General features: G+C 47.7%; 1 protein-coding gene across 3 annotated transcripts in view; it reads left to right on the forward strand.

The window, feature by feature from the left end:
* Positions 1–26,142, forward strand: part of SHANK1 (SH3 and multiple ankyrin repeat domains 1) — a 113,259-nt gene that overhangs the window by 48,517 nt on the left and 38,600 nt on the right. For all 3 annotated transcript variants that reach the window (XR_015946537.1, XM_088655022.1, XM_060281102.2), the window contains exons 8-14: positions 190–306; positions 3,498–3,575; positions 5,547–5,613; positions 7,706–7,991; positions 10,360–10,526; positions 14,406–14,519; positions 18,551–18,626. Coding sequence is in view for 2 of the 3 variants with exons in the window: in XM_088655022.1 (XP_088511148.1) it covers positions 190–306; positions 3,498–3,575; positions 5,547–5,613; positions 7,706–7,991; positions 10,360–10,526; positions 14,406–14,519; positions 18,551–18,626 (905 nt within the window). In the remaining variant the exon portion in view is untranslated. The remainder of the gene's footprint in view (positions 1–189; positions 307–3,497; positions 3,576–5,546; positions 5,614–7,705; positions 7,992–10,359; positions 10,527–14,405; positions 14,520–18,550; positions 18,627–26,142) is intronic.

The raw sequence follows: 26,142 nt of genomic DNA on the forward strand, positions 1-26,142 counted from the left end.
CCCTGTCTGGCAGCCCCGGATAGTGTGCTTGAGAGGGCTAGGTTACCCATCTTAACATCCTGTGTGTGTCTCCTGCCAGGGTTGGCTCCAAGCCTAAAGATTGAGGGGGGTGGCTGTGACTTGGCACCTGTCCATCTGACCATCTAGCCCACACCTTCCATTCCTGACCTCTGCTTCCCCACGTACCAGGCCTGCCAGCACGGACACTCACAGCACTTGGAGCACTTGCTGTTCTATGGCGCCGAGCCTGGGGCACAGAATGCGTCCGGAAACACGGCGCTACACATCTGCGCACTCTACAACAAGGTAGGAACGGCGGAAGTAGAAAAAGAAGATATAGCACATATAACACGCCCTGTAGGGGTGGGCCTCTCTCTGTGTTTTGGTTTCTTGTTTTTCCAAATCTTTAAATTTGGGTTTCTCCACTTTCCTGCAGCAACTTGTGATTTTTTTAATTAAAAAAAAATCTTGTGAAAATTGGTCAGCGTTCTTTTGCACGTTTTCCCCAGCAATACACATGGGGGGGGGGAATATCTCCTAATATATAATGCATTTTTGTACATCTTGTCTGGTTGGCAAACTGCACCGCAAAATTCGGAGAAGTGCCGATTTCAAAGAACGATTGTGTTTCGGTTCACATACTGGTTTGGTTCTGTGAAGTGCGCATTTGGTAGTTTCTCATTAAAACATGAACGAAATTGATCTCCAACTCCCATATATACAACAGTTTGAGAATGGTCAGGCCGATGCTTTTGCTGTGTTCAATCCAGGTTTGCCTTTCCTATTTGGGATGGAACTTGTGGTAATTGGGCAGGCAGTGGGGAGGAATCACTCAGAGTCAGGGGTTGCCATTTTGGGTCATTGGCCATAAGCCCAACAAGGACCTGCTGTCCAATTTCAAAGAGACCCTGATAGACTTCCCTTTTGCTGTTGCTGCCAGCATACCTGCCAAGTTCCTCTCTGAAAAATAAGGGACCGGACTGAAAGTAGCATACCGGAAGTAGCGCGACGGCCATTTTGGAACTGGGCGGAGCAGCATCAAAAGTCGCTTCTGAGCATGCTCCGCCCAGTTCCAAAATGGCCGTCACGCCAGAATAAACCGGGGAAAAACAAAAAAAAATCGTTTTTTTGGCTGGGGACAGCTGGGAAAACAGGGGTTTCCCAGGGAAAACGGGAGACTTGGCAGCTATGGCTGCCAGTGCTGCAGTTAGGTCACTTTATACTGTAGGCCTTATCTCATTTCACTTTTTAATTTGTATACTGCCTTTCTATATTGCTATACACCAGGCTGTTTGCAAGCTGAAGAAACAACAAAGATTACGCGCCATATAATAATCTGATCCAGTACAAAAATGTCATTAAAAAAACCATAACTTTTAAATAAACAACTTGTTTCAAATAAACTCATATTCAGTAATCCATTAGAATATAATAGTACACAATAAAATTACGTAAAAGCAAATAATGATTAAACAGAAATTCACTCTTAACCATTACAATAAATAATTTATAAGCTACAATCAATAAAAATAGCAAGTCACAGTGCATAAAATAACACAGTACAAATTGAGAAACAAAGACACACAATTTAACAAATTATCCCTGAACTCCTCTGAGAGCCAGTGTGGTGTAGTGGTTAAGAGCGGCAGACTCGTAATCTGGGGGACCGGGTTCGCGTCTCTGCTCCTCCACATGCAGCTGCTGGGTGACCTTGGGCTAGTCACATTTCTTTGAAGTCTCTCAGCCCCACTCACCTCACAGAGTGTTTGTTGTGGGGGAGGAAGGGAAAGGAGAATGTTAGCCGCTTTGAGACTCCTTTGGGTAGTGATAAAGCGGGATATCAAATCCAAACTCTTCTTCTTCTTCTTCTTCTTCTTCTTCTTCTTCTTCTTCTTCTTCTTCTTCTTCTTCTTCTTCGTCTTCTTCTTCTTCTTCTTCTTCTTCTTCTTCTCTTCCCTCTTCCCATTGCTCCTAGGGCTGGAGGGTGGGGCAAGGCAGGGAACAATGACCAGCACAAAGTCTGTCTCCTCTTATGCCCCTCCACCTCCTCTTTAGATGGTAACAGGCGTAGGAAGGGTGGGGTGATAGGGGCGCTCCGCCCTGGGCAGTGCGATCCCTGGGCGCCATCGTGGCTGCCCCCCTGCCCGTGCTTGGCGCCCTGCCCCCACAGGTGGCGGTCCCCGCCCCCAGAACACACTCCCCACCCCTATGGGTGGCGTGCCACGCCCCCAGAACACACGCCACGCCCCCAGAATGCGTGCCAGCCCCGCCCCCGCCTGCTCTCCGCCCCCGGTGCCGGAGCATGAAGCTCCGCCACTGGATGGTAATGTGTATTACTTCATGGACTTCAAAATGTTATAAGACAGCCCTGCTGTGTTTAGTGGCTCTCCTCATCATTCCGCTGAGTTGGGGCTCTTGACATCTGCCCTAAAGTCCTGCCCTGAGTGCACCACCGATTGCTGTTGCTGCCTTTTGCAAGGAAGGGAACAGCAGCGGGGCAGTGAGAAAGACCCAGCAGTCTCAGCAACCCTTGCACTATCCCTTGCACTATCCCAGGTGATAGGTAGTGTGGGCTGAACCCAGAGCAAGGATGGGGGACCTTTTTGAGCCCAAGAACTGGATTATTTTCTGGGCAGCCTTCCAGGAGTTACTTGACTGGTGGGTGAGGTCAGAGGCAAAAGCATGCAGAGCAATTGATGTTTACATTACTTTTTGCACTGTAGTCTTATAATAATCTCATTTAACCCATGTTGGGACTTACCGATGCACACACATTCTTGCCACCTTTGCAGATCTCTTGATCAGGGGTTGTTAACCTGTAAACTGCCATAGGTTGTTGGACTACAGCTCCCATCATCCCTGACCATTGTCTGTGCTGGCTGAGGCTGATGGGAGTTGGAGTCACACGGCACTCGGTGTGCCACAGGTGAACCCTCTCTGCTCTAGCTATCTCAGGGCTGTCTTAAGCCCATCCAGCGCCCTGGCGCTAAGGTCCCTCCAGCGTCCCCCTCTAGAGCCTCTCCAAGGGAGTGCCAAGTGGACCGCGGCAGCAGCGGGAGGCCACCTCCGAGGACTCCGCGCTGCGCCTCCTTCTCGTTTCCCCAGCGCTGGGTTCCACTCAGTCAAGCTTTGCCACCAGCGCACGCACCGCGAGACCAGCAAGAGCTGCTTGGGCGCTGTGCGCGCACTGGTGGCGAAGCTCGACTGAGCGGAACCCAGCGCTGGGGAAACGAGAAGGAGGCGCAGCGCGGAGTCCTCGGAGAAGGAGAGAGACGCGGCACAGCCTCTCAGCTCGTGGAGCGCAGTCTTGGCCAGATCGCCGGAACCCTGCGCTCACTTGGCGCCCTTCCAGTGCCCGGCGCCGTGGTTCTCCGCGCCACTAGCCTCTATGGCTAGGACGGGCCTGAGCTAGCTGCTGGCAACTTGTCCACTGAGAAGAGCATGGATGGAAGATGTGCCTTATTCATTCCTTCTCTTTCTCCTCCCCTATCTCCCAGGAGAGCTGTGCCCGCATCCTGCTATACCGGGGAGCTAACAAAGAGATCAAGAACAACCATGGTCAGACTGCCTTCCAGGTGTGTGTGGTGAATGGGGTTCAAGGAGAGTGAGAGTGGGGCACATTGACCTAATCGGAACCAAGACATCACAGGACTGAGCCCCTGAATGTCTTGTCTCTGCCCTAGACCATGTCAATATGGGTGTTTGGTGGATTTAGGTGGATCTATTATACTAAGGAATAATAGTTTCCTGGTTTCGTTTTGTTGGGATTGCCCTGCACTCTTTGCCCTGCACTTTTCACAAGGAAATAGGTACATTTCTTTTGCTGGCTGATTCTGTAGACCTGGAACCAGGCGCTCTCACCGTCCTTGTCGCCAGCACTGGCGCCTCGGTGTCATTAATTCTGCATAGCATAGGAGACACGAGGAAGGATCAGTTTCTCCATCTCCTCCTTGCACTAAATCCCAAAAACCATCAGATGGAGCTCACAGTCCCCCTAGCCCTGGTTAAAAATACTGTAGCAAAAAAGGGTGCTTGGGAGTTCTGAAGGCAAATAGGACCAGTAGCTCTGCCCTGCTTGTAGGAATCATAGAAGTCATCGAAAGCTGCCTTAAACTGAGCTAATGGCCATAAGTCCATCTAGCTGAGTGATTTCTCACTGACTGGCAGCGGCTCTCTAGGATTTCAGGCTGGGGGCCTCTCCCAGCCCTACCAGATGCACTGGAGATGCCAGGGATCGCCCCCCCCCCAAAGGGCCTTCTGCATGCACAGGAGATGCTCTACTGCTGGGCCACAGCCCCTCCCTTTAGCTGATATACTGCAAACATCTCCTTGGCCTGCAGCAGCTCAGCTAAAGCAGCCAACTCTGGGTCTAGACTGAGTGAGAGAATGTGAGCGTATCTTCGGCATGGGGCCCTGGACAATACAGTGGTATAAACTGAGTAAGTTAAGACCCAGAATTCCTTTGAGCTCTGCATGAGTTAAGGGCCATATTCCGCAGATATGCTGGAGACCTGGACAGGAGATTGGCTGGGAGTCCCCTGTAGGCCACCTTGCACTCCATGGAGGAAAGGCGAGGTGTATGTTTAATTAGGAAGGGAAAGAGGCATGGTGAAGAATTGGGCACATTCTCATAGACAGCAGGTGAGGTGTGCTAGCTTGGGTAAGGAGGAGTGGCATGCAGGTAAGTCAAAAGGCTCACACAGGGTCCTCTGTTGCTCCTCTGCCAGGCAACCCAGGAATGATGCAAGAGCTCCAACCCTATACAGTGGTGCCTCGCTTAACGAATGCCCTGCTTAACAAACTTTCCGCTTAACGAAAGGATTTTTCGAGCGGAGGTTGCCTCGCTAGACGAATTCGTTTTATGAAAAATTCGTCTAGCGAATCGCAGTTTCCCATAGGAATGCATTGAAATTCAATTAATGCGTTCCTATGGGCAAAAAAAATATATCAATGCATTCCTATGGGATTCGCTAGACGAATTTTTCGTTATAAGAAAAGACCCGTGGAACGAATTAAATTCGTCTAGCGAGGCACCACTGTACTAGGGAAAAGATAAATAAATGGCAGTCTATTAACTTTAGTGGACTTATTTACAAGACTGTCCTAACCTGTGTCTGGACTGCATCACCCCAAGCTGCAGACAAGGGTTCATATGAAAGATGATGATGATGATGATGATATACTACTATTGAACCATAGAAAACTCAGGGGAAACCCATGTTCAAACTGCTCTCCCTGACATTTAATTTTTCAGGATCAGGGATTGGGAAGCTGGGTGCATGAAGAAGCAAGCCATAATGTGAAATCTCCACTTTGAAGTGGACACAAGTTTTCCCAGTTTTAGCCCGCAGGGTGGGCTAAGAAATGGCCTTACGTTGGGTAGCTAGTGGATTCCGGCGACAGAGGGCCAAATGGAGGGATCCAATCACTGCAGCCTTGAGTTTCTCAAACAAACCAAAGTTGAGAGATCCCTAGTTTTGTACAGTTTTGTCAGTGCTCCTGGAGAAAAATAAACATTGCGCATACACATGTTCTCTCCATGTTAGGTTGCGGTCATTACAGGGAATTTTGAGCTGGGAGAGCTGATCAAGAGCCACCGGGACTCAGATGTTGGTGAGTTTGATTTCAGGGTGGATGCTGTTAACATTCCTCCACTACGAACATAAAGGATTTGCAGTGCAATTAGATAACATGCCTACTCACTCACCCATAAGTCCTCTTGAGTTCAGTTGGGACTTAGTCCCAGGTAATGGTATATAGAATTACAGTTTGGCTACATGGTTATATTTCCTCCCCTACACCCATCCCCCCCTCCACACACACCAGTACCAATGAGCACCCTGAATATTGTAGTTCTCTAATGAGGAAAATAATTTTTAACAGGTGCTTCACAACTACAATTCCTAGGGAACTTTGTGGGGATAACATGTCTGGTCATAACACTAAGCCACAGTTTAGCATTATGAAAATGAACTCCAGCCTCTTGCCCTGGGATTGCATGTTCCTCTACCCTCACCTTCAATGCAGCTGCAAGGAATAATTCGTGTTCGTTTGCTTTTGTTTTAGATCAACGCAAATTTTGCAGGTTGTCCAAACACTGTAAACTGTGGTTAATCTTAGCTATCACTAGTGGAAACAATGCATCTTCAAACTTTGGTTTATGAAGCTGATTTGGTTTCACTGAGCGTAGTTAAGATTCACCACAGTTTAGTGTTTGGATGACGTACTAAACAACTTCTGATCTAAAACAGAAGTGGAAGCTTCTAATCCCTTTGCAGCCATGCTAGAAAAGGAGTGAGGAGGGGGAAGTGAACAGCCTTGAAAAGTCTTAGTTCATTCTAACAAGGGTTTAGCATTATGATGCCTATAGCCCATGAGAGCTGAACTAGTTTAAATTCAGCATTGAGCCTCTTTTCACAAATGACACCTTGGTTTTTGCATTTTCTTTATTCATAAAGTAAATAGAAAACCTTGGCAAGACTGTACAATTGATTTATATGTTACTGTCTTCTGCCTTAGCAGTATTCACGAAGGGTACATTCCAAAATGTAAATGAGAGCTTGTAGGGGCCTTAGGCTTGTTTTGTGCCACTTAGTTGACATCACATAGATAGACCAATGCTGAAGAAATCCCAGGTAACTGAACATTTGATGGTGGCACCTAGGAATTCACTTGTTTATCCAGGCTGCTGCATTACTGGAGCTTTTAAAACACAATTTGGGCTCTCTTAAAAATTGTGCTAACTTGCAGGAAATTGGCATGTTTTGCTAGTCCTGATAGAGACAGCCTGACTTTCATAGCTGAGCTCTCCCCCATTGCTGCACTGCTGTTGCTGTCATAATCTTCTCCACGCTACCAGTGTCTTGACCTCTTCCATTTTCCTCTCAGCCATTTCCTGCCTGCTCTTTTCCAGGCCCAGTTTCAGCACCCTTGGGCAGTTGCCAGGACCCCAGAATTTTGTGGGGGGGGGGGGTATCCACCTATACTAATCCCTGCTCATCATCTCAAATTTCCCACAATGCTCCAGAGTGCCCAGTATAGTACCATTACAGGAGGACATTGTGGGAAGTTGAGGGCTGCCATTTTGATTTTCCATAGCAGTCCATAGCAAGGCTACACAGGGCACTGTGGGGCGCTGCGGGAAATGTAAAACGGCAGCTCAGAGCCATGGTTATCAGGTAGGCTCACAGCGTTGGGACCGCCAGCATTACAGAAGGTCTTCTGGGGGCACTTTGAGGGGAAAGGTCCCCATTCAACCCTAGAGCCAACAAGTCACCCCATTTCACCCATTCAGACTTTGCCAGTCAGTGGGGAGGGACAAAGATCTGTGCAGGACACCAGAACCGTCTCCCTCACTGCTGGAAACCTTTCTCAGCTGCCCCTCAGGATTCTGAGTTTCCAACAGGTGTTTCACACACGTTTCCAAGCATATCCACGCGATCATACGACCTAGAACCCTGTTGTTGTTTTTTATCAAAAACGAAAGGTGAGAGTCCCGAGAAGCTAAACGGCATGCCCAGCAACACCACCTGAACATTTAACTGTGCTAGCCTCCCACGAGAAATTGCAGCGGAACACACAGCTCTGCACCAGCTGTACTCACAACCCGTTAAGGCTTTTGGTTGCAAGGTACAAATCCCCATGATGCTCTCCTCCCCAGCTTTCCTGTTTCAAGTCTGTCCTCTGACATGGCCGTCCCTTTCAGTCCCTTTCCAGGAGACCCCGCAATACGTCAGCCGGCGCCGGGACGGCTCCCAGAGCCTGGTGGTGCCGCACACCTTGCTGCGAGCCAACAGCGACACCAGCATGAACCTCCCGGACTGGATGCTTTATGCCCCGCCGTCCACCCCGTCTGCCACTGTGGCTGTGCAGAGCCAGAAGATCACCACGGGAACCCTGCGCAGCTCCAGCAGTCCCCGTGGCGCTCGCAGCCGCTCTCCGTCACGTGGGCGCCACACAGACGAGGCTAAGAAGCAGCGCGGTCGGCCCAGGTAGGCTTGGGGCTTCATATGTGAGGCTCCAGGCTTCAGTGATCTGAGATGAGCTGATAGAGACAGGTGTGATTTGTGATTTGATGAAGATTACAGTGGATTTCTTTTGTAATTTCAAGAGGATTTGTTTCACTGGTTCTAGTGTGTGTGCTTGTCCATGCACACAAACACTCACCCTCTCTCTCCCCTGATGCCTTTGGCACCTATTCTTTCACCCAACTATTCTGCATTCTTCACTCACCTAAAATGCTCCCCTTTCCCCCTGTCTTCTTGGCTGCTTCACTTTCTCTTGAGATGCTCAGGTGCCAATCTCGGTCTAGGAAAAGCACATAGAGCTGAGAAGAGGAAATGAGAAAGTTCATCACTCCCTTCAGCTTCAGCTCTATGTACTTTTCAAGGGAGAAAACACTTGGTGCCTCATAATGAATGGTGTAGCGGGCATCCAGGGGCTTTGCCGTGCCAGGAAGACCTCCAGAATGCTCCATTGGTACTCTAGAGTAAGGGGAGGGGGCTCAATACCTGGTTCCCCTTTGAAAGGGGCTGGGATCCAGTGATGCAGCAGGATAATTTTAGACCCTGGACTTAATGGTCTTACTGGGGGCTCTTTATATGACAATGTGTATTTCAAAACGTGGCAAGCCAGCCTGCTGCTTGTTGGGGGAACCGAGGTGCTTCCTGCACATTCTGCTGTATGGGCCCTGGACATTAGTCCCCAAGTCCTTCCCTGATGGCACAGCTGCCAGGATCGGACAGGTATCACCCGAGCAAGTTGGAGTTAGCTGTTTATTAGCAAAGCAAGATCTGCACAGGAGTGTCAGGCCTAATGAGCACAGCAACTCAAGCCTTCTCCTATGAAGCAGTTGCTGAGACTAAAGTTTCCCGTCTCCCCGCAGCCGGCTATGTCTCCACCTCTCCAGGGCATTTCCCAATCAATCAGAGACTGCACCTGCAGGCCTGTCTTTGCTTCTCCCTCTTCACGCCTCTCCTGATTCTGGGAGACCGGGGGGGGGGAGAGCTTGTCACAGCAGTAGCTATCCGTGCCTCTTTACAAGCCTGACCCATCTCTTGGCCTCCCTTGTCTCTTGCTTTAGCTTCTGCCTCTGATTCTGGATTTCTCTGTGCCACAGACTTTCTTACCTCTTCGGCTTCCAACACTTCCTCTTCCCAGTCTTCTCCCTCTTCTCCCTCTGACCATTCGTTGTCGTCCCACCACCAACCCCTGGGCTCTAAGCCTTCTTCACTTGGGGGTTCCCCAGCTGGTTCCTCCCACCTTTCCTCTGCATTCAACACTCCCTTGAGATGGAATGAGATCTTTCTCCTCTTGGGAAAAAGAGTTGCTTAGGGCTGAAATGGATATGATGGGGAGGATCAAAATTTCTCAGTTGTTTTTTTTAAAAGCCAAATACAACACCTTAAAAGTAGCCAGAGGGATAACCTTCCATCTTTACCAGAGCAGCAGGCATTGGGGGCAGATGGAGGTTTTTAAATCCCCAGCTCCCACCCCTCATTTCTGCACTGCTCCCCCACAAATCAAGACCACAAATCTTTGAAGCTGCTATTAGCCCCACTGGAGAAAAAAGACAGGAGGAATAAGAGTAAATCCATTCTCTGAGTGTGGATCCTTATGTAGGCAAAACAGCACCGAGGGGTTATCCAAAAATAGCCCAATTTGGACTGTGCTCTGTGGGCATAGGATATTTGTTAAGTGTTGTTGGGAGAACCAGAAGACCAGGATGGGGAGGAGGAATGGAATGGAGTCTCCTGGAAGAAGGCCACGCTGGCTGACTGGGATCCTGAACAAGAACGCTCTGCACTGCAACATTTTCTCACAGGTCACACTTCTGCTCCATTGAATGTCCATTTAATTTAAATATTTTTAAAAAGGATAGCAAGAGGCTACCAGGAATGTGTCATAAAGGGTTGGATGGGGAGTCTGCAGCGGTCCTAATGAAAATACACACACACACCCAGCTGCTAATTGCCCAAGAAGTAGCAGCTTCTGCCCTGGGCTGGTAACAACTTTGGGAGGAAACTTTTGTTGAGATCATGGTGCAGGGAGAAAGGGTCATGAAGCCCTGTATGCTGCCGTCTGAATCCTAAACAGGGGACCCTGCTGCTGTAATGTTAAAGGATGGTGACAATGACAGTGATGTTGATGATAATAACAACAAATAGTTTGAAGTGAGCACATGCATTTTAACTTAGTGTGTAGCTTGGCCCTCCAGGCCAATGAGGAAAATCAGAGTGTTTTCAAGAGGCCTCTCTCTGTAGGGTAGAACAGAGGCGAGAGGAGAATGATGCAGGTCAGGTTCAGGACTCAGTCAGATCATACTTGCCTAAATCTTGGTCTCTCTCTCTCTCTTGGCAGCTCCAGTGGCTACCAGAAGGAGTCTGCTGGGGGAAGCACGCTGAGTAGCCGGGGAGTGAAGCGGAAACTCTATTCGGCTGTGCCTGGTCGCACATTCATGGCTGTGAAACCGTACCAGGTCCAGGCCGAGGGTGAGCTCCCCATCAGCAAGGGCGAGAAGATCAAGGGTACGTTGATCTCTGCGCACACCCTTGGATTGCCTAGGGAGTCTCTCTGAGCCCCACAACGCCTGGGTTCTTTGGGAGAGACCAAAGGGCTTAGCATGGGTGTTCTTTAACTTTGTCGTAGCCAGCCTCACAAAAACAAAAAAATGAAGAAGCAGAACAGTTGGGCTTCCTAAAGAGAGAGGAAGAGATAAATTATAGTCCTAGTCATCCCTTCCATTGATGCCAGGGAGTGAATCTTCAGGGCCAGCCATTCCCAGTCTGGTGCCCTGGAAATGTTTTGGACTGGAACTCTCACCATCCCTGACCATTACACATGATCAGTGGAGCTGATGGGAGTTGCAGTTCAGCAACATCTGGCAGCATCTGTTTGAGGAAGGCTGATCTGGATCTAGGGGGAATGGAAGACATATTACATGTGGGGTAGATGAGGACTCCATGGAGTGTTTGGGGTTTTTTTAAGGACCCAGTTTAAAAGCATGGAGTTGCTCTGTACTTCCCCCAACATGTGCCCACATAGTTTTCTCAGCATGAGTGGGGAAACCCAGATTTTACACTCAGTGGGAGCAGGGAGAAACAACAATATATACCCAGACGGTAGGGTGTGATGGTTCCCTTAGTCAGGAAGGAACTTGAGCCTCTCTCTCAATACAGTGGAACCTTGGTTCTCAAACTTAAATCTGTTCCGGGAGTCCGTTTGACTCCTGAAACCATTCGAAAACCAAGGCGCGACTTCCGATTGGCTCCAGGGGCTTCCTGCACTCAAGCGGAAGACGCGTTGGACATTTGGCTTCTGAAAAACGTTCGAAAACTGGAACATTTACTTCCAGGTTTTCGGCGTTCGGGAGCCAAAACATACGAGTATCAAGGCGTTCGAGAACCAAGGTACGACTGTATAGGGAGGCTGCCCCCTACCTTGAACTTTCAGAATCTTGCGTTCGGCTGATACAGCTGTAGCTGAGAATCAGGGAAACTGTGAGGCTTGGCTTGTGTTTGTGTGTGTGTGTGTGATCTTTAGTTGGTGTCTAGTATGTCTTGGTGTGCATCTGTCAGCCACGCATGAGTGGCCCGTTGTCTTAAGTGTGTGTCTGTGTCCAGAGAAAGGTGGCCAGATCAGAATTTTGTAAAGCAGGGATTATTTTTGAACTGCAGTACCTGAAATAAGAGACGTGTTATATTCTGTCGGAACGTAGGAAGTCTCATTAGATAAGCTTTGGAACATTTATCCATCTAGCCCAATACTGGGTGGTATTCAACTAAGTCCTATTCAGAGCTGACCCATTGGAATTAATGAAACTAAGTCGTGTCCATTAACTTCAGGGAGTCTGTTCTGCATAGGACTGGTGTTGCCGACCACTGTTTCCACAGGCTGGCGGTGCCTCTGCTGGTTCCCAGGCAAATGTCGTTTCCATCACCTACTACCAGATCTTTTTAACCGGAAATGCTGGGAATCAAACCCCAAATACAAAGCGTGTGCTGTCATTGAGAGCTATGATATTTTCCCTACTGAAGATAGAGCCATGAAGTTAAAAGTGCGCCCGCTGTGTTCGATGGGGCTGTGATGTTCTAGGGCAGTGATTCTTAAACTGTGTTGTATCACAGGCCACAGTTCTGCTTAGCTTCTTCTTTGAGGACTGCAACATTCTTTTACTGCCACCACATTGCAGGGAGACCAGTCACTTCACAGGCTTCCAAATAAGAAACTTCCTTCTGTACTCTCGTGCAGTTGTACAAAGCAGGGCTAAAAGTAAGAATGGCGGTGGGGGCGGGGAGCAATTGTGAACCAGCACAAACCTCTGCCCCCAAGAACATGCTCTATAGAACTGGTGATTGATTCTACAGGCAACGGCCAGTGAAATCTATACAAGATTTATAATTGTGCTGTTGCTCGGTTTACAAATCCAAGAAATGCTATGAAACAATTGCTGCAAAAACGCTGTAAGTACAAGAAACGCTGTGAAACAACACAGTCATATGACCTTAAAGGAAAGGTATGACAATATCCTAGTAAGATACAAGATGAAAGTGATTTAAGAGGACTCACAAATAGGAGTTCGGTGGTCTAACTGCTGCAGATTGCACAGCTCAGTGGAAGGCTGGTCAGCTAGACCTCTTTACAAAGACTTTCAGAGCAAACCTATATTGAGTTTAATGGAGCTCATTCCCAAGTAAGCAGCTATAGGATCACAAACTAGATGAGGACCACGGTGCTTGGACAGATGCTTATAGATAAATTTGATACTGAAGGTGTTGCTATTCTGGCTTCTGGCTTTCAAAAATGCTGCAAAAAAAACCCCCAGCCAACCAGTGTTCAGCAATCTCCAAAGGAATGAGAAGATCTCAAGACACTGTGCAGTAAGCAAATTACTAGGGGGAGAGGGAGACCCTATTCTTCCTAAGATAAGGGACGAGGTTTTTATTGAAGGCTGGTCTGCACATGCTACAGAGTTAAGTAGGCTCGAGGATGCAGAAATCTGGGAATGGTGCAATGGACTGTATCACTTCAGAGTGCAGATGGAGAATATAATTTTTGAATGTTCCTCTATATCAAAAGCTTTCTACACAGCATACTAAGGATTATTAGGGTATTGTGAGCATTGACAATGGTGGACAACTGGCATTCATTGAAGCCCCAGAAAAGCATTCCTGGGGAATGAACGTCAGCAACGCTAGTCCTTCCCCAGCTCCCTAAGGGTGTCTCCTTCCAATGCTGGGCCTGGTGGGAAAAAAGTGTCTTGGAAAAAACAGGATTTTTTGCACAAGAGAATGGAGGCCATTTTTGGGTGCTATGATCTCGTATGATTTCACGCCAAGATCTCCCGTGCACACACACACAGCACTTTTTCAGGGCTGCATTTTGCTCTTCTGCGAGAGCATGGACCACAGAATTCACATCTTTTGGACTCTGTGGTTTTATGCAGGTCACGTGACTTGCACAGGAGCATGGTTAGGAAGACGCGCATCATGTTTTTGGGAGTCAAGATATTGGAGAGTATGTACTGCTAGACTGTGGAGCACAGTTAAGTAATCACTGTTCCAGAATATGCATTTAGATTTCTTTCCCAGCATCCCAAGGAATATGTGAGTGTTCCATAGCTGCCAAGTTTTCCCTTTTCTCGCGAGGAAGCCTATTCAGCATAATGGAAAATCCCTGAAAAAAAGGGATAACTTGGCAGCTATGTGAGTGTTCTAATACATGCTTTTAAACAACAGTCAACTCCTCCCCTCCAATGCTCTAGAACCTTGTTTTTTAAGGCAGAAGATGTAAAGCGGAAGGTGATGGATCACGACATTGTCTGGGGGGGAAACTTGCAGAACAATGATGCGCCTTCTACAGCCCTCCAGGTGTTGTTGGACTTCCAACTCCCATCAGCCCAAGCCAACATGGCCAATGGGCAGGGATGATGGGAGTTGTAGTCCAGCAAAATCTGGAGCGCCATAGGTGGCCCAGCCATGCTGCCTTCAGATGCTTTTAAAAGATGGGGACTAGAAACAACAACAAAAAGCAAGTTTCACACAGAAGGACCCAACACTTACTCATTTATCAGCTTAAAATCATGTTAGCAGGATCCCCATACGCAGGGAGTATCTGAGAATGCTCGAAGAGCACACCTTCAACAACAACAACAAAAAGAGGCAGGGCTTTTAACGACTACGGCTAATTGGATTTGGTTTGCTACTCTAAACCAGGCCATTCCTCACGCTCTCTGAGGAAGGCTAGGCTGAGAGAAATTCAATGGGCAGGGGGCAGCGAAGGTCTCCGTTAGGTCAGGCTTGACCCCTGTGCCACAGCGGCTCTGAGTAAGTAACAAAATGGTGAACAGCTGGCCACCTTCGTCCAAAGCGTGTTCGCGCCCCTAACAGTGCCCTTCTCCTTTTCAGTGCTGAGTGTTGGGGAAGGAGGCTTCTGGGAGGGACAGGTAAAGGGCCGTGTGGGCTGGTTCCCATCGGACTGCGTGGAGGAAGTGCCCAATAAATCACAGGAAGGGAAGCAAGGTAGGTGCTCTAAACTGCCCTCTAGCCCCTTTCCCTCCTACACACACACATATAGATTATCTAGATCCACACACAGTTATGTAGCCAAAATAGCACCATCCATGCATTATCAGCAGTCTTGGGGGGAGCCCAAGCTTTGTAGAAGTGCAAAAAAGGGGTTTTGGGGGAGAGGAACCCCCAAGTAAGGGGGAAATCTCAAAGCAGCTTAGTGAGGACTGAGCACGCTGTTTGGGCACAGAATGCTGACTGGCTGTTGGGGGGAAGAAAAGCAGAAGACTAGGGAGAATGGAAAGGGAAGGAATATTATTGGAAGAAGGCATGTCTGACAGGCTGGCTGGCTGGCTGGCTGGGCACCCACATAACTTGGCCAAAAGTGCCTCTCTACGTTCTCAGCCCTGCTCTACGACTTCGAAAGTGGGGAGACGCTTTCAGCGCTTTTTGGGGGGGTGGGGGACGTGGAGTAGACACGTCGAAAGTAATGGTGTTGTGGCTAACTTAGGTCCGTTCATTTCAATGGCTACAATTTTATTTCAATGGGTGAAAATGTGAGTACAACCTATGAATTTAATACCCAGTAGCTAAGGCTTCTTCTTCCCCTCCTCTTCCATGTTTCAAAAATGACTTTGGTCACTGTGGCAGGTACAGGGGGCTATCTTTGCTTGCTTTGCGGTCATTTCCCCCACAAAAAGCCCACACACACCATGCCCCTGTGGAAGAATGCTATTCCTTCCAGAGAAATTGTTGTGAAGTAATTTGGCTGTGCTCAATAGGGGCTTTATCATCCCTTTTCATCTTCTATCCCTACCCTTTTTAGCTTTTAGCATTAATCACTATGCGATGATGACATTTCCATATATTTCAAGGAAGAACACATTGCCCCCCCCCTTTTGACATTACATGTCCTCCCCAGTTGCATGTGAAACCCATATGGAGGGAAGAAGCCAGAAAATGGAGGAACAGCCAAAATAAAAGTAGAGCAGGCAACAATCTTCGGTTTAAACTCTGCCCCCGCCTCCTCCATCGCAGATTTTCTTTTCAAAATTTGAGGGGTTTTTTTATTTTAAAGCATGGAATTGAAGCGCCATCACCAGCAGCAACAGTGTACTACTCCTTCCACGCACACTTGTCCCCAGATTTTCACCGCTAGAGACTTTTCCACCTTCTATCTTCTATCACTGTTTACAACATGGGTGTCCCTTTGGGTGTTATTCAACTCCAACTCCCATCAGCCTCAGGCAGCATGGCCAATGGTCAGTGGGTGATGGAACTTGTAGTCCAATAACACATGGAAGGCCCTCATTTCCTCCCACCTGGTCTTCATGTTCATCATGCAATTTAACTGTGACCGAACTCTAGGAAGTGAAGACCACCACACTTTTTAAAACTGGCCATATTTTCTTCCTGTCACGTGCTGTTCCCCATTTTCAAAACGAAATACAGGGACAGTGGACTGATTTTCATAGCATGACCATGCATGAGGGCCCCTGGACATGAGATAGTGTCCTCTTTGCTCCTTCCCTGTTGTTGTTGTTTTTGTTCTGCTGCTGCACTAAACCATGGTTTGACTTAGCATGTCATCGGAGCCATTAACTCTCCTGGACAAACCCATGGGACAATTCTTGGTTACAGCTTGTGGTTAGGGTTAGGTTTGGACAACACGCTAAGCCCAAGGCATGGCTTAACTCAGCAGCAGAACCATCGGGCAGGAGCAAAGCAGCCACAATTTCCACTACGTCATGTTTCGGTTTAACATGATGTGCGAATCAGACCATAGCACATTCACAATGATGCTGCTATACTCACATGCCTGCGCGTTGCACATTGTTGGAAACTTTGCTGGCTGGCTGTGTTTATTTTTTGCTGCCATCAGCTGCCCACATTGGCTTCTAAAGGAGGGCGTGTGAGTAAACTGGCTGCAACTGGTTCCCCTTTGTGTAAATTAGATTATTTAATGAGACGGTTCAATCTCACATTGGATCTGTATGTGCTCACTACAAAATAGTTACAATCAGTGGGTACTCACAAGTACGCAGTACTGGCACCTTTTTTGTTTTCAAATGTTAAATATGAGGCACTTACTGTAGCAATTTCATGGTGAGTACCAGCACCTTGGAAAAAAGCACTGGTGGCAACTCAAAACGCATCTAGCAATATTTAGTATCTCGATAGGCAGTTAGGCAGGGCCTCAAGGGGAACTGGTAGGCTGGCATTCTTTGTTTATAGACAACTGAGACAGATTTAACCTAGTCACAGGCTAAATCTGACGAATGCGATTTAAGCGCATTTTCCCAGACAGAGTTGTCCTACAATATGTTGTTACTATGCCTAACAGTTCAAAATGAGCCTCGCCAGCTGCAATGTGTGAAATAGCAGCCTGCGCGCTAGATGGTGCCTCCATCATTACTCGAAAGAAGAGTCAATTCCCTGCTCAAAAGAGTTCTAGAGTGGCAGAGGACAGACGGGACTGGCAAGATGTCAATAAGGACATTTATGTTCAAATGTGCTTTTATACATATGAACTACCCTTCATCATCATAGGTGCAAGGGTATGTACAAGTGATGTGACTAAACTAGTTATACCCGGATAAAATGCAATACCCCCTTCTGAGGAAACCAAACACATTTTAAAGCAGTTAAAGCAATAGAACGGACTAACAGCAATCACCTGTATTTACTGTTATTTTCTGAATTTGCCCAAGCAAATACAAAGGTTTTACTCTGATGCCGAAAGAATTGTAGTGTTGGCACCAATCATAAAGTATTATTTATTTATTTATTTATTTATTTATTTATTTATTTATACGTTCATTCATTCATTCCGTAAGTAAGACTGCAAACCTAAGTTGCCTGCACGGTTTTTTACTACCTTGCTGGGGTCTGGCAGAGGAGGGCCAGAGGGATCCGGCCTTCCTGCAGCAGCCCAATACATTTGTATGCAGGGTCCAAGTAGGGGGTTTCCCTCCCGTAGCTGCCTGTTTGGTTTCTGTGGTGGGTGCAGAGGAGGAATGGTCCATCCGTAAGGCAGACTGAAATAGCCACCTCTGGAGGCAGAATCCATGGCGGACCTCCTCTGCCACAACCAGAGATGTAAGGAGAAGCATCTGCATTAGCTTCCGGCTTTTGGAGCGTCAACAGAGACCTCTGCGCAGTTCTGCGGGGTTCTCGCGATATCTCACCGCAACTCGGAGGCTACAACCTTTGGCAGGGGCAGCACAGGAGGTTGCATGGCAAATGCACAGGGCAGCATTCTCCTTTTGCCTCAGGTGGCGAAATGGAACAGGCTGCCCATGGGATGGAGCACTCCACCAGCTCGCTCGCTCGCCTGCATGGGAGTCCTTGTCACCAGTGACTACCGGGCATTGCAGATCCAAAGCTATATTACTACTAACCACAATACAGTTGCACTTTGGAAGCTGAACGGAATCCGTTCCGGAAGTCCATTTGTCTTCCAAAACATTCGGAAACCAAAGCACGGCTTCTGATTGGCTGCAGGAAGCTCCTGCAGCCAATCAGAAGCCGTGGGAAGCCCTGTCGGACGTTTGGCTTCCCAAAATAGTTGCAAACCGGAACAGTTGCTTCCGGGTTTGCGGCGTTCGGGAGCCAAAACCTTTGAGAACGAAACTGTTTGAAAACCAAGGTATGACTGTAATAACATACCACCAGTGTACACATGTGTGTGCTAAAGGCAACTTCGTGGTCGCCTCCAAACACAAAAATTGGGGCTGTATTTTACTAGGGCCAAATGCTAAACAATAATGGCTGTCCCTGGAAAATAGGGATGCATGCAGTCAGCTTCCCTTTTGTTTCTTTTCCCTCTTCTCTTAAGGTTGACACACTAATAGTTCCCCCCTTTCTGGCTGCCTCCCCTCTTTGGACATGCCACCAGCTGCGCTGAGCTTGTGCTGCCACTCACTGGCTGCCAGAGGAAGCAGAGGAAGGACAGGAGGTCTCAAAGTTAAGAAGGAAGATGCTGTATACCAAGTGCCCTCCTGCAACCCTAATCCCCACGCCTTCTCTGCTTTGCTTTACAGAGAGCCGCAGTGACAAAGCCAAGCGACTCTTCAGGCACTACACGGTTGGCTCCTACGACAGTTTCGATGCCCCCAGGTGAGTGGACAGTGATCCCAAGAGGTTAGGCAATCTGTGGTTGTGTGCAAGGTGGAATTGTGTTGAAATGTGGCCGTGCAAAGGTGCACAGAGTTTAAGTGGATTAACGGCTCTAGTTACAGGTAGGTAGCCGTGTTGGTCTGAGTCGAAGCAAAATAAAAAAATTCCTTCAGTAGCACCTTAAAGACCAACTAAGTTTATATTTTGGTATGAGCTTTCATGTGCATGAAGAAGTGTGCATGCACATGAAAGCTCATACCAAAATATAAACTTAGTTGGTCTTTAAGGTGCTACTGAAGGAATTTTTTTATTTTGGATTAACGGCATAAAAGGCCACCATTTTTGGTGACATCTTACTCGTATCCAAACATAATCAGTTTCTGTGTGTTGTTCTTTAGACTCATTCATGAAAACCCGTACACTACCTCCAGTCCAAACAGCGAAGTTTTCTGATTTTTGTGAGTGAAATTCTAGGACAGCCTCTCTGTCTACGCTTGCAGCATCAAATCAATAAGCCATGAAATGCATGCGCTGCTTGCCTGTGAACACAGCCCCTTGCTGCCTCTTTGCGCATGTGGTGAAACAAACCAGAAAGTCACAGTTAACCATAGCTTCCTATCATGTGCAAGCCAAGACGAATATGATTAACAGCTTCCAAACAAGCAAGGGTGCAGTTTGAAAACGGCGTCTGAATCCTGTCGTCTTTTGGGATTTTGCATAACAGGGAGCTATGAGTAACAGATGCGTCCTGGCTTGTTTTACTGCTCATTTAAAGAGAGGTAGCAAGGGATATGCTTTTGCATAACTTGGATTATTAAGCCAAGATTTGATCATGCAAATGTGGCCGTTGGGTCAGAAATAGAGAAGAAGAAAAGGCTCATTTCAAAAGAAAGGATTTTAAGCTAATAGAAAGAAAAAGGCTAATTTCAAAACTGCTGTTGGGGCAATTTTTTTGCAATTTTGCAGACAGTGGCTGTAAGAGGGAATTATAACTAATTAACAAGTTGCTTCTGATTATTAATTAACTAACCTTAATTTTTGGAAACATAAAATAATTTAACTTGCTCTTTGTGTTGTGGAAGCAAAGTATCCCTGAGTTCAAGACAACTGGATATATTTATTAGGGCTATCATGTGATTTTTCTGTTCTGTGGGCTACAGGCCCTTCCAGACAAGAGCATCTCTGGAAATTTAGGTTGACGCAATTAAAGTCGATTTAAGCACTCTGTCGCCCCAACGCAACAAAAGCACTTTGAAAAGGAGACTTTTTCAACCTAGAAGAGTGTCAAGGAAACGCACTGGAAAGTGTGAGATGAACACGTGATTCACAGAGGTGCGTAAACATCCTGCAGACAGATTGGAACGAATACCTGTACTCAAAACAGACCAGATATAGTCTAACCTCTATATAAGATTTGTGAAAGCAAATCAAGATGAACGCTCAATAAAATAGGTCATCTGCAGGAGCCCACAGTAAAATTGGTGGAGGGGGTGGGGTCTTTAGTATTTCCTCTGTGGCTTTTAGAACAGCTGCAACTTGAGACTGCTGAAGCTCACGAAGAAGAAGAAGAAGAAGAAGAAGAAGAAGAAGAAGAAGAAGAAGAAGAAGAAGAAGAAGAAGAAGAAGAAGAAGAAGAAGAAGAAGAAGAAGAAGAAGAAGAAGAAGAAGAACTTTTAGGAAGGCTTAGTGAGATTGCAACCTATGCTCAGTCACCTGAGAGCAAGCCCTGTTGAACACAGTGGAACTTCTGAGTAATAGAGCATGGGATTGCACTGTGAATAGGATTTGCTTTATACTTGATATATAACTGTATTTGGGAGTTGAGAAGGAACAGGTATCAATCTGCTTATTATGTTCCTCTGTAGCATGTGGCTTGGCTCATTTGCTTGAGTCACGTACAGTAGTGATGTGCCCGACAGGCATCATGGTGTAATGCGTTCAGTTTACTCTGGCTGACTGCTTACGGCAGTGATGGCCAGACTTGGCCCTCCAGCTGTTTTGGGACTTCAACTCCCATTATCCCTAGCTAACAGGACCAGTGGTCGGGGGGTGATGGGAATGGTAGTCCCAAAACTGCTGGAGGGCCAAGTTTGGCCATCCCTGGCTTATGGCATTCAAGAGCCTGAATTATTGAGAGTAAAGAGGGAACGCACAGGAGGGGCACTAGTGCATGTAATAAGAATGGACTGGATGGTTGTCTCATCCTTTGCAGCCTGGTGGTTCTGTCAGGAGTCTTTGAAGGCTTCGTGGTGATTTCAAGTCAAAAGGTGGGATATGATAAAGTGGGAACCTTGTGCCAAAGAAGATGAGAAGGAGTTGTTTGACAGTAGAACGGTCTCCCACGGGAGGTTGTGGACTCTCCTTCCCTTGGGGTTTTTAAGCAGAGGTTGGATGGTCAACTGTGATGGATGCTTTAGCTAAGATTCATGCCTTGCCTGGGGTTGGACTAGATGACCCTTGGTGTTCCTTCCAGCTCCACAATTCTACAATTCTATGACTGCTTTCTACACACAAGTTTAAAGGGCAGTCATGTTTGTCTGCTGCAGCAACAAAGAAAGAGTACCCCCCAGTTCAGGGGCTTGTGATCCGCCGCTGCCCTAAAGCCCCTCTCCCAAATTTTGGTGACGGCAGCAAAAAGAAAAATCAAATGAAACAGAGACAGAGCTGGGGTGGGTGGAAACCCCGCACACTGATGGGGATGGAAATTACCACCTCCCCGCTCATCAGTTTGATAATTTAATTAGCAAAAAGATAGCAGTAAGACCCCTACTGCATGAATCACCTAAGGATTGCTACGGAATCATAGAATTGTCGTTGGAAGGGACCCTGAGGATCATTCTAGTCCAACTCTCTGCAATGCAGGAATTTGCAGCTGTCCCATGCGGGGTTCAAACCTACAACCTTGGCGTTATCAGCGCCTCGCTCTAACCATCCAGGCTGTTTAGTGTGCATGTGAGAGATTGTGGGGTAGCCGCACCTCTTTGGGCCGAACCCAGTGCTGTCACTTGGCCCCTGGAGGATTGGCCAAGATGAATCGGGCCCTAAAGCCAAACAGGAGTTAGCCTTAAAGACTGTCAGATTTATTATGACACAGGCTTTAGGTGGACAAGAATCCTCTTCATTCAAGGCAGTGAGCCCTAAGTGACTGTGATTAAAGGTTTTGTTTCCTGGTTCCCATTGGACAGTTAAGCTGATTTTGCTTTACCTGCCTTAGCTTGAAACATGTTGGATTATGGGTAACGTGTGCATGCCTGTCAAAAAGAATAACATTTACTAAGAAACTGCCGAGGCCCCATATGGATGGAAAGAATGCATTATAAAGCCAGGAGTAGCATGCATGTATTCCCATAATGGATAACGATGTCTTTTTAAGTTATAATAATTTTTATTAGTGGTAGTACTAGTAGCGGTGGGAGTGGTAGAAAGCATATTTCTATTGCTAGATGCCTTATGGTTGGAGAAGGAAAAAAACAAAAATTCTAAAGGATTTTCCTATTTTTCTTTTGTACTCCCCAAGTCAAATAGTAATCCAGTACTTAACTGCAGTGATTCCCCCCCCCCCCTTAGAAAAATAGGTGCCAGTACTCACCATGAAGTTGTTACAGTAAATGCCACACTTTTTAACAACAACAGCAGCAGCAACAACAAAAAGAGGTGACAGTACTGCATACCCTTGAGGACATCCCCCCCCCCCGAGAAATGCACTGCTTATCTGTAACTATAAGCATCTGGCCAGGATGCTGGATCACGTGGGCCACTGACCTGATCGATGCGGTTGGTGCTGTGGTCTAATCCACTGAGCCTCTTGGACTTGCGGATCAGAAGGTCGGCAGTTCAAATCTCCACGACAGGGTGAGCTCTCATTGCTCTGTCCCAGCTGCTGCCAACTTAGCAGTTCGAAAGCATGCCAGTGCCAGTAGATAAATAGGTACCGCTGCGGCAGGAAGGTAAACGGTGTTTCTGTGCGCCCTGGCTTCTGTCACGGTGTCCCGTTGTGCCAGAAGCGGTTTAGTCATGCTGGCCACGTGACCCAGAAAGCTGCCTGTGAGCAAATGCCGGCTCCCTTGGCCTGAAAGCGAGATGAGCGCCGCAACTCCATAGTCGCCTTTGATTGGACTTAACCATCCAGGGGTCCTTTACCTTTTTACTTTGATCTGATCCACCAGACCTGTTTTAGGATATGACATGATAACATTTATTTTATATTATATTCACAGAGAGAGACTACTGCTTTGCAGTGCTCGAAACACTCGCTAAGATCATCTCAGCATCCTTTACATCAACTCAGTAATGTAGACAGTAATGTACTATCCTTGCATTAAAGGTAAAGGTAAAGGGACCCCTGACCATTAGGTCCAGTTGTGACCGACTCTGGGGTTACGCGCTCATCTCGCATTATTGGCCGAGGGAGCCGGCGTATAGCTTCCAGGTCATGTGGCTAGCATGACAAAGCCGCTTCCAAACCAGAGCAGCACGTGGAAACGCCGTTTACCTTCCTGCTGTAGCGGTTCCTATTTATCTATTTGCATTTTGACGTGCTTTCGAACTGCTAGGTTGGCAGGAGCTGGGACCAAGCAACGGGAGCTCACCCCATCACAGGGATTCGAACCGCCAACCTTCTGATCAGCAAGCCCTGGGCGCAATGGTTTAGCCCACAGCGCCACCTGGGTCCTTGCATTAGATGAGGGCTAATGCTGAGACACCTTACGCTTGCATCCTGCCCCTCCTTCAAGGAGCTCAGAGCAGCATACAACATCATTCTATACACACTAAATGCACACATTTTGCCCTTCTAACAATCTTGTGAGGTAGGCCAGTCACTAGGCCACACATCCCATAAGACTCACGAAGCAGGTTTGCCTCCTCAGGCCTAGTGTGATGCTCTAACTCAAGGGTCAGCAACCTTTTTCAGCCGTGAGCCGGTCCACCGTCCCTCAGACCATGTGGTGGGCTGGACTATATTTTGAGGGGGAAATGAACGAATTCCTATGCCCCACAAATAACCCAGGGATGCATTTTAAAGAAAAGCACACATTCTACTCATGTAAAAACACGCTGATTCCCGGACCGTCCGCAGGCCGGATTTAGAAGGCAATTGGGTCGCATCCGGCCCCCAGGCCTTAGGTAGCCTACCCCTACTCTTAACTGCTATGTAGCACCAACTGTCCTGGTGGCTCGCCAACAGGCCAAACTAAATGTGGTGGGAGATCTGTGTGTCTAAACCTGGATCTGCTACAATCACATAAAAAGAATTGTTGGAGGGGCTGATTTAAGGAAGAAAAGTGGCATGGGAATGAGGAGAGCTAACCCTCTACCACTGCTACAGATTGCTTCCTTGGAACCCCTCTGTACTCACTAGGGATGGACGAATCTGTCAATTTTGGTTTCCCCCATTTTCCTGTCTTCAGTTTTCCTCCTTTCTGCAGCAGCACGAAAATCCATCAGCATGTAGCGGAAACATTTCCTGACACAGTTTCACATGCAGTTTTCTCTAGTGTACACTTTTTGCAAGCAATTTCCCCTAATATAATGCATATAATGCATATTTGTATTCTCTTTTCATCAATACATGCATTTTTTTTGCACATTTCACCTTTAAAATACAATTCTTTGTAGGCATTATTTGTTTGGAGAACTGCATCACAAAATTCAGAGAAGTGCAGGGTAAAAGGTAAAGGTAAAGGGACCCCTGACCATTAGGTCCAGTCGTGACCAACTCTGGGGTTGCGCGCTCATCTCGCATTATTGGCCGAGGGAGCCGGCGTATAGCTTCCAGGTCATGTGGCCAGCATGACAAAGCTGCTTCTGGCAAACCAGAGCAGCACATGGAAACACCGTTTACCTTCCCGCTGTAGCGGTTCCTATTTATCTACTTGCATTTTGACGTGCTTTCGAACTGCTAGGTTGGCAGGAGCTGGGTCAGAGCAACGGGAGCTCACCCCGTCACAGGGATTTGAACCGCCGACCTTCTGATCAGCAAGCCCTAGGCTCAGTGGTTTAGCCCACAGCGCCACCTGGGTTTAAGTCCTCATATGTTTCAGGAAGTGTGAATTGGGGCGCTTCATACTGAAACGTGAGCTTAACTTCATTTCTCCCATGTACCCAACGCTCCTTTTGCTTCTTAAACCTATCCAGTTACGGCAGGTACAGATTTTAAACACCCAGATCTGCTAATGTTGCATCTACTTTTGCTTAGCTGCTGATTTAAGCAGCTGCAGCTGCACAAGACCTTGTGCAGCCACAAAGCTAGAGGACCAGGCTATTTCAGCTCCTAAAATGAGCAGAAAGGCCTCTCTTTGCCTGTAAGTAAAGGATGGGAAATCTGTGGCCCTCCAGCTGACATGGTCCGGGATAATGGGAGTTGTTGTCCAAACCGGGACCAGCCCAAGACATTTCGGCACCTGAAATAGCCTTCCCTCACTCCCCGCCCGGAAAGAAGGGGGTCAGGAGAAGATCTACATCACGAACAAAGAGGGAGGGGGATAGAATGATTGATGTTGAGATCTGCCACCCCGGTGGACCCTGCCATCTCACCTCGCCTCGCATGTGTCCAGCGACATTGTGAAGGCCTCAGTTTCCCCATCCCTGCCTCCCATAAATGCACGAGTTCCCACTGGTTGGGCCACTGGCAAAATATCTCTGAGCTTCTGTCTCCTACATCTGGAGGAGGAGGAGGAGCCCAATTTTTCAGCTCTCTTATTAGACTAATTATGGTAGCACCCACCACTTCCAGATCGAGTTACATGAATCATTTACTCGGCACTTACATTGCACAGTGTGCTTTATTATCTTTACCTTGATTAGCCTCTCAAGAAGCCTGGGAGATAGACGGGGGACTGAGACGGGGCAACTTGCCCAGGGTCATCCTGGGGAGTGGGCTTTCTCGGCCAAAGGCTGCATACACAGCACATGACTTCCTCCCCATCCCAAAAGAATCCTGCAGGCTGCAGTTTGCTAAGGGAGCTGGGAATCGTAGCTCTGTGAGGGGGAACTATGGTTCCCAGGATTGGGGGTGGGGAGCCACGTGTTATAAATGTATGGTTTATACACAGCCCATGTCCCTGTTCCATATTCTGCCAGGCTGAGTCTGCAGTCCTCTGATTCAGAGGCGTTTGCCCTTAAATGTGCCCCTGGTGACTGGGAGCGGCCACCGAGACCACATAACACCAGTCCTGAAAGACCTACATTGGCTCCCAGTACGTTTCCGAGCACAATTCAAAGCGTTGGTGTTGACCTTTAAAGCCCTAAACGGCCTCGGTCCAGTATACCTGAAGGAGCGTCTCCACCCCCATCGTTCTGCCCGGACACTGAGGTCCAGCGCCGAGGGCCTTCTGGCGGTTCCCTTGCTACAAGAAGCCAAGTTACAGGGAACCAGGCAGAGGGCCTTCTCGGTAGTGGCACCCACCCTGTGGAATGCCCTCCCACTAGAGGTCAAAGAGAACAACAATTACCAGACCTTTAGAAGGCATCTCAAGGCAGCCCTGTTTAGGGAAGCTTTTAATGTTTGATGGATTTC

This window comes from Zootoca vivipara, chromosome 12, assembly GCF_965207765.1.
Source record: "Zootoca vivipara chromosome 12, rZooViv2.hap1.1, whole genome shotgun sequence".
In the NCBI taxonomy this organism is placed as follows: Eukaryota; Metazoa; Chordata; class Lepidosauria; order Squamata; family Lacertidae; genus Zootoca; species Zootoca vivipara.